The 17071-nt window shown below is 40.4% G+C and overlaps 1 protein-coding gene across 7 annotated transcripts in view; it reads right to left on the bottom strand.

The window, feature by feature from the left end:
* STAU1 (staufen double-stranded RNA binding protein 1) overlaps nucleotides 1-17071 on the bottom strand; it is a 53638-nt gene that overhangs the window by 13394 nt on the left and 23173 nt on the right. For 5 of the 7 annotated variants that reach the window (XM_049869051.1, XM_049869050.1, XM_049869048.1 and 2 more), the window contains 3 exons: nucleotides 13267-13405; nucleotides 11825-11990; nucleotides 1956-2054 (listed from right to left, as the gene is read on the bottom strand). In XM_049869051.1, the coding sequence (XP_049725008.1) occupies nucleotides 1956-2054; nucleotides 11825-11990; nucleotides 13267-13367 (366 nt within the window). In that variant the 5' untranslated portion in view covers nucleotides 13368-13405. Of the gene's footprint in view, nucleotides 1-1955; nucleotides 2055-11824; nucleotides 11991-13266; nucleotides 13406-15342; nucleotides 15500-17071 lie in introns of all 7 variants that reach the window. The other 2 variants (XM_049869046.1, XM_049869047.1) reach the window with 1 other exon arrangement.

Here is a 17071-nt window from a genome sequence, read left to right as displayed (position 1 = left end):
TGAAGCTAATATTAGCTTTATGTTGTGAGTTATTTAACATAAGTACTCATATCTACAAACGCAATGCCACCATCTACTATATTTTTAAACACTGCTTTAAAAGCTATTCACCACCAGAGGGTGCTCCTAAAATTTTTTATGTAACTATTTTTATGTGGCAATTCTCTGATTTTTATGTTACTTATTCCTGAACACGTTTGAAACACAAATCTAAAACCTAAACGGAAGTGCAGGGGAGGTAGGAAGGAAGAAACCTGGCCCCCAAATCCCACAGAGCAAAACGGTAATGCCTCACTAAAGTTCTAGAATGCTCTGTGACTCTCAGGCAGCCACTAGCGTGAGAGGGTGACAAGCTTCACAGGACTCCAGAATTCTGGCCCCAGGAGTCATTTCTGCGACCATGAGGTGAGCCAGGAGTCAGGCAGGCATCATCCACGTCTACTACCTTGGCACCTCTTCCTCCCATCTTTAAACCTCCATCCTCATGGCATGCTAATCCGTCAGCAAGGAGGTAAAAGGGGCATCTCCTCCCTCTCCTGCAACAGGTCTCCCCAGAGAGACCTCATGATTTCTTGCGGTGAAGTCCCCACCTAGTTTCTACCCAACAATTAGCCCAAGCTGACATCCTGTATGTCCTCTGTCTTATCTCCTCCCCAACTGCCCCCCAGTCCGCTAACTAGGAGGAGAGAAGGTAGCCAGGTTGGAAGGGATGTAGGGCCAGGTGAGAAGACACAGAACCAGCTCTGCTCTCCAGGAGGAGGCTGCTATAAACCTGGTCTTGCATGCTAGTGTGGGGGTTGGGGCAAACAGGGAGAATGTGAAGGGAATGAGGAAAATCTCTGCTGGCCAAGTCAAACCCTCCACCCCCACTTCTGCCCATCCAAGGCAGGCAAGAACCACCATGTTATAGGCCAGACATCAACACTACCCAGCCAGTGTGTTAAAGACTGAATTCGGAGCCAGCTTAAGGCACTTGCACACAACAGGGAAAGGTGTACGTTCTATGAAAGTCAGGCATGATAACAGCACATCAGTGGTAACTAAAAATGCTACAAAATTAAGGCCTTTTATAGGACAATAAACTTCAGATAGGCTTTTTTAACAGACAGGTTTTAAGGAGATATCCCAGCTCAATTTATATTTGCCTGAAACAACTATGTATGACCAGAGTTTAAGACTCTTTTAAAGTCTAAATATATACTCTTTATAACTTTGAAAAATAGAAGAATTGATTTAAGAAAAAACCTATATTGTATATTGTATATTGTATATTAAACCACTACCTTGCACAATCAAACACGTAAATAAAAAGAAAAAATATGCAAAGAATTTGCCATGAGTTAGACCATCAACGGAAACAAAAAAGTCTCCCTTTATCTCTTTAACCTATTTGGATTTACTACGTCTTTGAAGGAAACATGTTTTAAATGTATTTTGTATTTTGAACAAGCTATTAAGTACTGTTTTCACACAACAAAGGCTCCACCAATAAATGAAGTTATTAAACAGCTTAATGGGGCAGTGGAGCAGGCACTGGACGGTGGCAAAACCTGTGTCTTTTTAAAACTTCCTCTGAAGAGTTTTCAGGGCCCACTTAAGGAGATTCTTACCATTTTTTGGTAACATACTTTTGAGACCAATGAACGCAACGAACCCTCTTCTTCAGAAAAACACACATGTAAACGTAAGCACGTGTGTTCTCCAGACCATCTTACGAGGGTCGAAGACCCACTGATGCCATCCATGGACCATCTAGAAATCCCTGGATGTCCCAACTTTAGGACTCCTAGAGATGGTAATATATGTTGTTTTGCTAAATATTAACGTCTGAAACTTAAATTTGAGGTCCACATGTGCGTGAGTGTTCTTCAAATGTTATTTAGGAGAACAACATTCCAATCATGAATGCCACCAGGATTTTATAACATGGAGTCCTACTTGTAAAATAAGCTTACCTCAAAATTCACAGGCAAGTTCCGTTTAAGTGCAATCTCAAACACTTGACTTATTTCAGATTTATTGAGATTCTCTTCTTCTGATTCTCTTCCATTCACCTAAACGAAGAATAATTGTTTAGTAGTTAACTCTTACTAAAACCATGAACATTCCCGCTGGGATGACAACCCGTGAATGCCACTGAACCTCGCCTTTATGGATTTAACACTAGGCCAGTGAACAAAGTAGCATGAATAGCACGTATCACTGAATTTAAGAGGTTAAGGACAAAATATCCTATCAAACTCGGGTCTGATAAAAACCCACCGCCATCGAGTTGATTCCAACTCACAGAGACCCTACAGGACAGAGTAGAGCTGCCCCACAGTTTCCAATGAGTGCCTGGGAGATTTGAACTGCTGACCTTTTGGTTAGCAGAGGTAGCTCTTAACCACTATGCCACCGGGGTTTCCTGGGTCTGACAGCATCTCAGAAATCTACCATAAACAACCCACACATAACAGACCTTTGAGTATGAAGCAGCCTAATCATGGGGCAGCAAGATGCCACTACTGCTCGGGAGCAGGGACTTCCGGAGCGCTGCTCTTACAAGTAGCGTCAAGTCACGTTTTAGAAAAGGAGAACACAGATCGGTGTAGGGCACTGAAAGCCCAAAGTGTCTCCACATAAAGTATGCAGGTTTTTAATTTCAACATGAAGTTTCTGGAAACCACTTTAAAGAAAGGATGTGGTCAAACAGAAATTACAAAACTGTCGTGTCTCTCACACTGCTCCTGGCACAAATTTCAAGGTGCAAAGGAATAAAGTCTCCTAAACAAAGGCAGGGATTCTGTCTTTGTAAGAAGGCTGATTTACAATCCTCCAGTCAGGCCTGGGATTGAGGAGGGGCAGAGAGAGTCTCCCTGCATGTAATAACATGGATTTTACACTGTATTTTAGTGGTTATCTGAGGAACTACATAAACCCCCAACAACATGGTGAGAGAGCAGCATTTTTCTTCATATTATTGGGGCTTTTTTGTCAAAAGATTCGTAAAAAATCTGGTGTCCGAGGTTAAACTATCTGACAGAAACCCGTGACTGAAATTGCTAAACGGGCAAAGTTCCGAACGACGTAAGATTTGATCTGTTGTGCATTTCCCTATGTTCACCAGGTACATCCCAACTACCAAAACCTGCTGCCGTTAAGTCAATGTCATAGTGACCCTACAGGACAGAGCAGAACTGCCTCACAGGGTTTCCAAAGAGTGGCTGGTGGATTCAAACTGCTGACCTCTTGGTTAGCAGCCGAGCTCTTAACCACTGAGCCACCAGGGCTCCATCCTAACTACACTAGACCGACACTAAAGGAAATAAACTCTAGGCTAAAAACAAACAAAAATTCTGATTAAGGCAATCAAAGGTACCACCCTACACAAACAAATAAATTCGACTCTGTAATTCCTTCCATCTTTTCCATGATGGTAATATTCTCTCTCCTATCTGGTTTCACTTCTCTCTCCGCCCAGTCAAAACTATTTGTGTGGCACTTCTGTTGACTTATTAATTAATAACCTAAACACACGTTTATCTTTGTTTTCAAAATTCTGAGCAGAAAGAGGGACTGCCTTTTTATAAGTAAATCCTTAAAATGAGAAATCTTCAAGCAGTGTGAGTTAGAAGGCTGAGGTTCCATACAAGTTTGGTTTGACTATTTTTTAAATGGATTTTTAACTAAAAGAAAAGACTATTTTAAAAAGCAAATATGTGCTTCATGCCAAATATTAACACATTGGAGACTATCAACACGTTAACATGGGCTAACATACTAACTCATTTTTGTGCAAAATAGAGTAAAATCTTTGACAGCTGTCTCTTTGATGAGTATCCAAGATTTTTTTTTTAATAGGTGAGCTGCTTAAAAAAAAAAAAAGGTCCATTCTCATGCTCAGTAAGTGTGTCAATGAGAATATTCTTAGTGTACAACCAGAACAAAATCTGGAAATAAACTGGGTGCTTCGGTTAATACAAGATCTTCATTGTCATGCATATACATGGTTTCCCCTTTCGCACGTTAAGTCAAAATGGTGTAAATGAAGTAAAGAAGCAATTACCATTAATTTATATGTGAAAAATTTTTGAGTGTTCCCAGGCCCAAAAAATACTTTAGGACATATCTTGCTGAAAGATGCACAAAATAAGATAAAGCACAGATGCTCACAGACATAGTTCAAAGCTATGATGGCTTGACACTGAGATGCTTAGTGTAGTTCCGGAGCTTGGTGATGCCACTCGCTACTTGGGGTGCATGCCACCTCTTTATCGGCTCGCTCCAAAACAAATGCTAAAGGCTATTTCCACTTTTGGTCTTTTTTCGTAAAACCGAAAATCCTCTCTGGATTTCTTTCAGGTAGTGGAAATGGGTACTAATGTAGGTCTTCCATAAAAGTGAAGTGGGGTAAAGCAAACCTTGGAAAAGCAAGGGATACTTGTACTCCAACTTTCAAAATATACCAGTTTTAACTTTTGTTTGTTCTTACTTATGACTAGTGTTGAATTCTAGATAATTGCCTGTTATCCAGAATTCAACACTAGTCAACATTATGTCCTACTGACATAAGAATTTTTTTTCTTTAAAAACAACAATGGAGTCCTTCTTACTCTGCTGCCCGTGGCAGAGTTAACCACTACCCTAAAGTGGGACTGTATGTTCCTCAACCATGGTTTTTTGTCTTTGCTTTATTAATGGGCAAAAGCAATACACAGTATCATTTTGTTTCAGAAATTCACATAAATGGTTCTCACTGACTACCTCTGTATCTATTATAAATTCAGACTTTTAAGTTTATACTACTGAAAAGCTACTTTTGTATTTTATATACTGAAGTTCCACATCAGATTGACAGAAAGCCCCACTTCAGAATGTGAACTCAAACCTTTGCAGGTAGGGCCTGGATATCCATTTTGTTTATAGTGTTCATCTGTTCACTGGTTCATTCATTTTTGTTTAAGCCCCCAGGTGATTTTACTAGCAACCAAAGTCAAGACTCACTGTTATGATGCTTCCCAAAGAATTTCAATAGAGACAAAGCAGTCAGTAAAACAAATATGCAAAACAAGAAACAAAGACGTACACTTATGTGGAAGTGAGGTTATGTTGATATTTTACAGAAATTATTTTATGATATTACCTGGGTTGGACAAAAGGTTGCAATGGAGCAAATGGCTCAAAACAAATCCACTAACACCATTCCCAGTGAGATGGGGAAAGCCTGGTGGGCCACTAGTCTTACATTCACCAAGTGGGGATTACCGTTAATGTCAATTCCACAGTGTACTGTTCAGCCATAAAATCTAGGCACCATTAAAGAAAAGAAAAAGCCATCCCGAACCATGCTTAATATCAGTATGCTAGGAAAAACAGTCATTACCGTTTACCATCCGGCTCCAATAGGCCCTTTTTATTTTTCTATTTTTAAATTTACAGAATAAAAGAACAAAAACAATTTCAATATGAATTTGAAAATTGAAAATCCGATTTTATTCCAAATGTTTCAAGTTTGGAAGGTACATACACCCCAATGGGCAATGTCCTCTCAATGCAGCTAAGCGTCCATCAACTGGCATTCCTGAACCTGGAGTACAGCCATCTTGTACCAATGCCAGAGTTCATATACCAACAGGCTCTAGCTTGTCATGACGTCTGCATATTCTTGCACTTGCGTTGTTAAAATGCAATACCTTTGAAATTTTTTTAACCTTTGTCTGTTGGAGAGCAGTCATCTCTCTGCCCCATAATTGTAAAATATTTTAATTTTTAGATTTACAAATACCAAGAGAAGGATGAAAATACATATTTTTTATTTTTACATCAGCTATTTCCTTCCAATCACCTTCTACACACGCTTGTCTTTTGTATTGTCCACTTGTGACCCTTAAGAAATAAATTTTGGTGCCCAAACATCATAGAAAATGAAGAATGTTGTCACATGTACTTTAGCAAAATATCACATGACAAAGTTCTTCCCGCTGAATGACCGACTAGATGACAATACAGATTTCCCTTCTATGTACCACAGATATGTGTTGTCCTCTCAATTCTTGAGTTTGGGAAAATTCCCCTAAGATACCATCTGAAGACTCACAGTCTGGGATTTCACTTAAATGCTCAATTTCACCATCACCACTGAAGTCTAGAGTGCTGATATCTGTCTCCTTGCATTCATCTTCTGATTTGTCTAATAACTAGAAATATATTTCTGCAACAATTTTCTTCTCTTCCCCATTACATCTGGAAAAAGAAAAATTCTGAATTTTCAACTGGGTTCAATGAAAGCAAAAGCAGACTAGAAAGATGGTATGTCCAGTCTTGTCTTATATCTTCTTGAAAGAGACTGGTAGACTCTGTGACGCCAATAACAACATTAAAGGATAGTGCAAATAACGATTTGTTTTGCTACTGTATCATCCACTAGGGGGATTCCATCATTCTTCTGTTTTCCTGTCATCTGAGTCTTATTTAGTATATTTGGGAATAAATGATGAATACTGAAATAATATCTATGATGACGAACACCAAAATTTTTTAAAACATATGAAAACTGAGATCTCTAAGATCCCATAATATAAAGATTAAAAAAAGGGTCCAATGGACCCATATGATAATTATAAGACAGAATGAGTTTTATTTTTTAAATGCATGTTTTTTCTTCTTGTTCTTAGAAAGACCTCTACGAAACAATAAAAGTCACATAATATCAATCCTTACAGAGTTAGAGCTACTGGAAAAAGAAGGTGAAAAATGAAAGCTGGGTCCAACGGACTCTGATGGCACACCAAGGGAATAGTAGTACTTTCAGTCCTACTTAACTGCACACCTGTCCCAAATGAAGATAAGGACTCAAAACCAGGAAGTGCTGCATTTATTTTTACAAAAGTAGTGTTCAAAGAAAAACTTCAAACAAAGCAGTAAAAACAAACAAACAAAGTCTTTCATCACTACCACAGCGGGAGCTACTTTTAAAGTCTGACATATCTTTTGGGGTATATCCTTTATATACAAACTATGAACATCCAAATATATACATATACTGTAGGCTTTTTTGATTTATTTAAACAAACAGGATCATACTATACACATTTCCACAGTTGTGAACTGTGATTTCCCCCTCACTCGATAGACTGTGGGCCTCCTCCCCTGCCCATGGATACAGATCTACCACACCTTGGCACTTCCTGGGATACATGTATTCACTTATTTAACCATTTCCCTACAAAGGATAGTTTAAGACATCTCCTGATTTTTCTATTACAGATACTACAGCCATGACCATCTAGCTCCTAACAGCTCGGATGCCGAATAAAAGCCATCCTTTACTAGCACAAACCTTAGATTAAAAAATACATAGAAAATAAAAACACTACGACCCCCACCCATCCGCTTTCCCAACTCAGGATCTTTGTACCTGCTGCTCCCTTTCTTGGAATGTACTTTCCCCTGTTCTTTTGCTCATCTTTAGTCTTGGCTTTAACAGCTCTTCCTCAGGGAGGACTTCTCTGATTATACTACTGACCAAAACCAAACCCACTGCCATCAAGTCAATTCCAACTCAAAGTGACTCTACAGGCCAGAGCAGAACTGCCCTATAAGGTTTCCAAGGCTGTAAGCCTTTACGGAAGCAGACTGCCACATCTTTCTCCTACGGAACAGCTGGTGGGTTCCAATCTTTCAGTTAGCAGCCAAGCGCTTTAACCACTATACCATCAGGGCTCCTTGAACTACCAACATTCTAATCTAAATGCGACATTTTATGCTCTCATACCACTTGCTACTTTTCCATCACAGCACTTACTACACTTTTTGATGGTACTAACATTAAATGTCTGCAGTTGCACTTAACTAACTCCACAGGGTTAGGGACAGCACTGGCTGTGTTCACCTCAGGGCCTAGCACGACGCCTGTTGCCAGGGGACCAGACAACACCTGCCTTGCAGACAGAAACTGCTAGCTTTATTAGCTATCTTAGAGAGAAGATTAATTGATCGCAAGCTCTACAAATTTCAACAGCAAAACCGGTTATTTTTTTACACAATAATTTCCAATGCTGGCAGGCTATGGGTAAACAGACAAGCTCATGCCCTGTTGGCAGGGGTCTAAAATGGTACCATCTTTCTGGTGGGGAACTTGGCCATATATATCAACATGCATACTCTTTGCTTGAGTAATTCTACTTCTAGGACTGTGGCTCACAGAAATAATCTTGCATATATACAAAGATGTAACTATACAACATTGTTTTTCGCTGCCCATTTTATATCGGAAAAAACCGTGAACCACCTAAATAACTAAGTCCCTGTTGTTGAAAAAATAAACTGGCATGTTCACACAATTGAATACTTTACAGCTATTAAAAAGTGCTTAGGTGCTTTGTTGAATTTGAGTCCTCCATGGAATTACAAGTAAATGACATAACATATCCAGGATAACACTCGCTGTATACAGTCAGCCATTGTTTTTGAAAGACACATGTATGTATGTATTCACTTGTATATGCTCTGACAGCCACCAAAATGATTATAACGATTATCTACGAGTGGTAAATTTACAAGTCATTTATTTTTCCCTTTGTTTTTTTGAATTTTAAAGTTTTTATAATTAACACGCATTATGTTTTAATTTGGAAACCCTGGTGGCGTAGTGCTTAAGTGCTACGGCTGATAACCAAAGGGTCGGCAGTTTGAATCCGCCAGGCACTCCTTGGAAACTCTGTGGGGCAATTCTACCCTGTCCTAAGGGTCGCTATGAGTCAGAATCGACTCGACAGTACTGGGTTTGGTTTTGGTTTTATGTTTTAATTTAAAAATTTAAAGTTACCTTTTAAAAACGTTTCTCTGTACCCCTACTACCTACCTAGCTTGGGACCTGGTAAAATCAGGCAGCTCTGCTATGGTGGAAGGCCAAGTGTTTCATTTATTATCTGAAGAAAAAGTCTTATTGTAGTTAATGACCCGTTTCTAAACACTGGTTCAGGCCAGTCTTTGAGCTGTTTCTGGAGAGAATTGCCTCTACTTCAAACCACATGAAACTAAAACATGAGCAAAAAGGAGGAAAGGCACGGCGCACGAGGTGATTTAAACTTTACTCCCCACAAGGCTCCTTACAGACCTCAGATAAGCTGATGAAAACAGCCCAGGAGCGTACAGCAGCCGCCGCTCTCAGGATGCAGGGAACACTGCTCCAGTGAGCCATGGCACTGGGCTTGCAGACTCCAAAAGGCACTTTCTCTTTTCAGCAACACTGTAATTATTTCCACGGAGGATTCAAAGGGGTGGGGGGCGGGGAGGAACCGCCTGGGAAGCGCTGATAATACTTAGGATTTGTAGTTTCCAAACCCTGGCTGTACTTCAGAATCACAAATTGAACTTAAAGCAAATGCTAGATTCCTGGGTCTCATCCCAGACCTACTGCATTATTAGAATCGTGTGGGCTGGTCCTAGGAACCTTTTTTTTTTTTTTAAATACTCCTCAAGTCATTCTGATGTAGCCAACCCACATACCGGTGTTCAGCAATCATTTGACAACTGCTGGCTTGATGGAACTGAGAAATATCTACTCCATCTGAGTCCAATTAGATTAGCAGTAAAGTCAAAAAAAAATGGAAGGCCTCCAAAACAAATCGGCTTATACTACCTTTTCATATTTTAACAAATCTCACTGCTGAGAAGTTCATCCTTGAACTTCACTAAATCCTCCTCTTTAAGTAACAGCCCATTCATTCTCTTTTATCTGGTCCTTAGTGGACCCTGGGAACAGATCAACTCTGTTAAAAAGTGTGATTGCACTGAAAAATAGAAACACACTACAACAAAAGAGAAACCAAAAGTCTCCTGTGCTGCCACAGCTAAAGCCTCAGAGCACCAGCCTGAGCTGGGTTTCACTCTGGGAGGCAGCAAGGCACCGCGTATCCCAGCAAGCACGCTGCCAACTGTCCACTCTGGTTTCTACGTCGTCATGATGCATTTAGCCCCAGTGATCTGTGTGAGATCTGTCATTCTTGGTGAGCTTTTCCTTGGGGAGGAGTCAGATGCTACCCAGGGGTATTTTCAGGTGGCATTTCCTGCTGTGATTCAACAGGACCATTGTTATCTCAATGTTTTCTACTCAATGAATTTCTTACGAACTTTGGTGACTTGATTTGTGAGAAAACTCTGCCTTAGCAGAGATATTCACTAGTGCTGTGGACCCTCACTGGCAGGGAGACACTTGTTTCCTAAGAGTCAAACTCCTATTTAGTTGCCAACAGAAAATCCTTTCCCTGTCATGCCGGCTTTACAACAAGGCTCCCAAACCCTCTGGCACTCCATTCACCAAGAAATAGGGTCCTCAACATTGTGAATGTACTAATAAAAGCCACTGAACTGTATACTCACACAGTTAAAATGGTGTGTTTTATATCAGGTGAGTATTACCTCAATTAAAAAAAAAGCACTGGGATTCTAAGTCTCCTCTCCCTGAATCTGGGCTCTGTGCCTATTTATCTGTGAAACATGGCAGAAGCAATGCTGTGCTGATTTCTGGGCCCAGGCCTTCAGAAACCGGCAGCTGCTTCCATTTCCTGTCTCCTAGGATGTTCACTATTAGACCCCACCACCATACGAACAAGAGGCTTAAGCAGCCTTTGCATGGGTCCACTAAGAGGAACGGGGGTCCCCAGGGCTGCACCCCAGCTTCATTCCCAACTGACAGCCAGCACCGACTTGCCAGCCATTTGAGTGAACCCTCTTGAAAGTAGATCCTCCAGCCTTCTGTTGAGCTGCCTCAGTCAAAGCAATGTAGAGCAGAGACAAGCTACTCTGCCAAGTCCCGCCTAAATTAAAGATCCTCGAGCAAAAGTAAAGATTATAGATGTTTAAGCCATTATGTTTTGTGACGGTTTGTTCTGCAGCAATAGATAACTGGTACTCCTATGTAAGAAAGAATGGCTGGTTGTGATTCCACAAAAAGATACTTGTACGCCAAGGTTCACCGCGGCATTATTCACAATAGCCAAAAGGTGAAGGCAACCTGCCACTCCTCAGGAGAAAGATGTGGCAATTTTCTTCCATAAAGATTACAGCCTTGGAAACCCTATGGGGCAGCTCTGCTCTGTCCTACAGGGTTGTTATGACTCAGAATCAACTCAATGGCAACAGGTTTGGTTTTTTTTTTTTTTTTTGGTTGCATACCTGTGATTATAATCCCATCTGGGAATCAGGTTTCTTTCTTAAGTTAAAAGGTCATATCAGCGTAGAGTGTTTTAACCCAGTTACTTTTGAGATACAGTAAAACCTAAAAAGTCAGAACCTGTGTAAGGCGGAAACCTGCCAGAAAAAGAAAACTCAAATACTTTCCACTAAAACGAGTGACAGAAAAGTGGTAAGACTGCACCCTGTCAAAGGCAGAAAACTTAAGAGAGCCAGAAAAACAAGGCAATCCCATCAAGTTCCAGCCCTCACAGGTTTCACTGCATAAAAAGAGCAAATTAGGACAGAGAAGCAAGCAGAGATGGGGGTAGAAAGATGCTACACCACACGAAGGTCACCAAGGAACTGAGCCATTGCCCAGAAGCTGAGAAGAGACAAGGACCTTCCCCCAGAATTGAAGGAGAGAGAAAGCCTTCCCCTAGAAGCCAGCACCCTTAATTTGAACTTCTAGCTTCCTAAAACTGAGAGAAAATTAATTTCTGTTGGTTAAAGCCACCCACTTGTGGTATTTTTGTTATAGTAGCACTAGATAACTAAGACAGTTGCCAACACACCTTCTTAGAAAAAGGTACTTGAGATGATGTGTTTCATACCACCCTCCTGCTCTGCCCCAAGGGTCAAGGAGCCTCAGACTCTGTCTTCTTACCTCCAGCCTCTCAGGAAGGGGCTCGTTCTGCAGAATTCTCAATGCTTTAGCAGCAGCATCGTGTTTCGCAGCCTGTCTCGTCCTTCCTTTTCCATTAAATTGCTGTCCTCCCACAGACAGTTCAACTTGATAAAGTAAAGGTGGAACTGGAAATGGGTAAAAGTACCTAAAAATAAAAGGAGTTTAGATTGATAAATCACAGACCGACAGTCTCAGATCGATAAACTGCCATATATTCTCTGGCAGATTCTAGGTATTTCCTTCCCCATGGGTCCTAATCATATTAATGTTTGATGGCTAATAATGACTCCTCATCAACGTACCCAGAGATTTCGTAAAAGTTTAAACTGGATTAGAACTGCGACACAGTATGAGCAAATACTATTTAGCAATTCTGACTTACAAATAACATGAGCTCAATTTTTAATGCTAACTTGTACTTAAAAAATCTAAAATGGATTGCGCTTTGGCTGAGACAGAAACTTAACTTGCTTTACTTTTTCGTATCTGAGACTCACCCTTGTGTGACGGCTCTGGAAATTTTATAACAAACATCTTTCAGAAAGGGTCCGCTATTCTGAAAATTCCAACAGCCTATAGCCTGACAGAGTCTGGTTTCTTACATTTCAGTTTGTATTTTCAAAATGCCTTTGCCCCCAAGGAGGGCAGGGAAATGAAGACTTCCATTCTGATCATCAATCTACCCACTAATGCCTTATTACTGCCAGCAGGAGGGTTTTAAAGCGTGGCGTTTTGGGATTTCAATTAATACTTTACTACACCTGTGCTCCAAACTTATTTACAAAGCACACACGTTCAAATGTCAAAAAGCACCCAATAAACAATAATCAGAAATTCTATAAAGCTGAGAATAATGGTGTTACAAGAAGTGTTTTCAAATATGACTCAGTCACAAAGAGGAGTTACAAGTGTGATCTTTAACCAGACCTCCTGGGGGCACCAGCCGCACTGCTAGTGAGGAATACTGTCAGGATGGCTCAGGCCCTTGCCAAAGATAAGAGTTAAAAGAGCACACCACAATACAGTTCCAAAGGCACCACCACAAATAAGGCTGACTTTCAAACCTGGAAGGCCTGAAGAAGACCAAGTCATTACTTGCTTCATATTCTATGGACCAAGCAAACCCTTGGCTGCCGATTCCGACTCATAGTGACCCTGTAGGACAGGGTAGAACTGCCCCCTAGGGTTTCCAGGGATATAATCTTTACAGAAGCAGATTGCCACATCTTTCTCCCGTGGAGTGGCTGGTGAGTTTGAACCAGTGACCTTTTGGTTAGCAGCTGAGTGCTTAACCACTGTGCCATCAGGGTTCGTCCATAATGTATAGATAAATGCTCTTTGGTTATTCCATGTAAAGCATCGGATATATTCATTTTCACCTGTATTTTATAAAGAAAACACACACACACACACACACATACCTCGGGGGATAAGCACCTCCTCTCATGTTGTAGTTGTAGGTGGACGGCATCCGAGAGTAAGGGTCAACAGGCTTGTACATTGGCTTTTTCCCAAGTTTCATGCACAGTGCATTTAGTTCTACAGTAGGAGTTATGCTTTCTGCAACACAGAACCAACACAAGGAACTGGTTTTTTTTGCTGATATGAGAATGACGGTTACTAAAATAAAGAACAGCATGCTTTTGACTAACTGGATTGATGATGTACTATAGACAAGGACCTAAGGACTTCACTGCTAGGCATCAGGTCAGGAAATCCAAGAATCTGCTGTGATTTCTGGGGATCAACCTACAGTCAACAGCACAAAATATACTGTAAGGGCTGTCAGAGGGAGAGCAATTTAACACAAGATGGTATCAGTGAAAGCCACACATTCCAGTTGTCAGAAACAAGTTTTACTACATGTCAAATTCCATGATTAAAACATCCCATGCAACTGTGCGAATTATTTCATTGCTCAGGAATATCTAACCAATACAAGTTTGATTATACCGACTGACTGGGTTATTGGCTGACACTTAGAATGTCTATACACACTACTTCACTGAACAATGCATTTATTCAGGACTAACTATATGTAAAGCACTGTGCTAAGCTGGAGGGACACAATTCCTACCCCAGAGGAGTTGCGAGAACATACAAGACACTAAAAGAGCCACGATATCATGGGGCGTGGATCATAAGTAAAGGTGTAGAATCCCTGCAAAGAGGCAAGTAAATTCTATCTGGAGAAGTCAGATGAGGCCCACAGAACATTCCGGTATTTCCATTCTTGACATTTATAATGGAATTTGACCTGTGGTAACGCTTGTTAGAAAAATGAGCTCCATTTCCATATACAATAGAAGCAAGTATATCTTAAAATTATCAACTTTAGAAAACATTTCTACTCATTTTTCAATTTCTTTTCTGTCAGCTCATCTAATTCATAAACTCGTACAAGCCACTTAAAAAAATCAGCCTGGAAGATTAGTGTCAGTGCACAATCACATTTAAAAACATTTCATATCAAACACAGAACAACACTAGCAATGGCAAAATTCAATTTAAATGCACACAAAAATCCACCTTAAAATGCTTCTTTAGGATGTAGAGATGAATAAAAACGACTTGATTCGGTACTGTAACTGGTCTGTATAAATTTAGTGCACAAATGAAATTTATAACAGTATCTTTGGGGTTTGCAAAATCAGAAGGTCACACGAGTTACCAGCCTCTTCTCTTCCTCACATTAGAATTATATGTATTGAGACTTCACATAGTTGCATATTAAGCACAACCTGAATAATTTTAAGAACAGCTCTAATCCATAGAATATTTCTGCAATGGAGGATGGATATGAAAGAAAACAGAAAGAAATCAAAAGCAACAAAAATCTGGCCAAGACCTTCCCGGATTTGTTCCTGCGTACAAAGGGACTGGGATTACTTGATGTCCCTGAGGGTCAATTCTGCTACAATGTCCATTCTTACCAGATTAGTGGTTCCCAACCTTTCCACCAGACACTCTTCTTTATTTGTATCCTCTCCCCCTCTTGGGTCCCTTGTTTGAGAAGATACTAATTTATATTTATGAAGTAATACATATTTAAGTTATTTTCTCATTCTTTTTAACGATCAGGAGACGTGTAACTGACAATCAGGGCCATGATCGCCGTGATATAATTGATACTACCACACTGAGTTGAAGCGATTCTAGTTAAAATCTACATTCTCGATAATACGAACAACCTGATCAAGGGAAGACGTATTTCCATGAAACTTTTCTGAAATCTTAGAAATCATTTGGTGAACCCCCCAGCCTCCTTACCCCCATGACTGCCTCTCCAGATCACTAGGAATCGAGGGACTATAGGCTGGGAACCACTTCTTTAGAGTAAGGTAAAGGATTCCTAAAAGATAAGCATTTGCCACTGGTAGTGTAGAATCTGTGCTTTCGAAAAAAACAAGTTAGTTAAGAAATAATTCATATACATACTAAATGGGTACCTCTAGACACACTTTTGAAAGGAACCTGTCTTGGCCCACGCATAATACCTGGATTCCTTCCTTCGCTACGAAAAGGGCGGACTATAGGTTTAGGAAATTTTGTTCCTTCCAAAGCTTTGGCAGCAGCTGTGTGTTGGGCTTTTTTAATACTAGTTCCTTCAGCTTCCCAGTGCTGATCTCCAAGTGTTAGCTGTACTGTAAACACCTACAAATGAAAATTGTGAGCTCTCAATTCATGAAACCTGATGTTGAATGTATTACGTCACTTGGACCTTGAATTCTTTTTATGGACATGATTTAAAAGGCCTGGTCATTATCTTGGTAACTTATCCCTTCACCCCTTTTTCCTTTTCTGTTGTTTTTACAAGCAGAAAAGGATTTTTAAAATGTAAGCATCATTGACAAAAGCTGTACAGCACTCCATTAAAAAACTATGCTTTGAAAAGATGGGGGTAAATGCCAGAGATTGAAAAATACTTTCTTACATATTAAAATATAAACCAAAAAAAATGTTGCCATCAAGTCAATTCTGACTCACAGTGACCCTATAGAACAGAGTAGAACTGCCCCATGGAGTTTCAAAGGAGCAGCTGGCAGATTCAAACCACTGATCTTTTGGTTAGCAGCTGAGCTCTTACCCACTGTGCCACCAGGGCTCCATTAAAATATTAGATCCTGATTATTTGGAAGCCACCCAAATAGACATTGTCTTCCAATGACTTCTCATGGGAGAAATGTAGCAAACTTGATTTAGACACATTGTAGTATCTCATGCAAATTAAAACAATGTTTGCTTTGATGCTACAACGTGTTTGTGTATTCTTATCCGAAAATATAACCCTGATAAGACAAGAACTTGTACAAATTTGTAAATGTCAGCCAGGTTCTAAAGCGTTGCCTTCTACTTTCCTAAGACTGTACTATTCAGACGCTGCCTCCACTTTCGGAAGAAAATCAGATCCACAGCAACAAAGATCTACAATCATTTCTCATCTCAACTCTAAGGAGGCATACAAACAGCTCATTTTACCCTTAACACATGCCTACGATAGCAGCCTCTTTCTACCTTTTTAAGTATAAAGGCAACCCAAGTGCATCTCCAGTCTTAAAATTAGGTTACTTTAATCCACCACTTTCAAATTAATACTCTGTCAAAAAGAACCACAGAACAGTGATTCTTCCACTTTGGTGTGCGTCCAAACTATCACGTGGGGGCCCTCGGTGAACTACAGAAGCCCTGGCCCCACCCTTCAGGGATTCTGACTGACTGACCAACATGAGGGGGGAACCTGAGCATGTGTATTTTTAAGCTCCCAAAGGGATTTTGATGCACCCTGAAGTTTGATATCCAACTTTGGAACTTAGCAAAATGGACTGGAGCTTTTAATATTTTTCTGATTTTATCACTGGATATCAATTTATTTCACCTACGAATAACTTAAAAGGGAATCGTAAGTTTGAGCATGTCTAGGCCACTTCAATTTAGTGCCTAAGGGGGAGAAGGCAACTTGCCTTGATGATTTTTCTTGTAGGTCTTAACTTCAGGATTCCCTCAGTGCACAGCTTCCACTAAAGGGAAAAGCTAAAGACTCCTTCATCCCCCCTGAAACACTAGGGGTCTCCTGCACACATGCTGTAGTCCCTGAGGTTACTCACTCAAGTACCAACAGCGTGACCTCAAACCCTGGCTAGCCTGAGAAGTCAAACAGCAGAAGCCTGAGAAGCTGTGCAATCCATGGGTGTTTTTGGTGGTCCTTTCACAGAAAGACACTGAAGT

Source organism: Elephas maximus, chromosome 25 (assembly GCF_024166365.1).
Source record: "Elephas maximus indicus isolate mEleMax1 chromosome 25, mEleMax1 primary haplotype, whole genome shotgun sequence".
Lineage (NCBI taxonomy): Eukaryota > Metazoa > Chordata > Mammalia > Proboscidea > Elephantidae > Elephas > Elephas maximus.
Note: the sequence above shows the minus strand (reverse complement) of the source record. Positions and strands in the feature narration are given on the sequence as shown.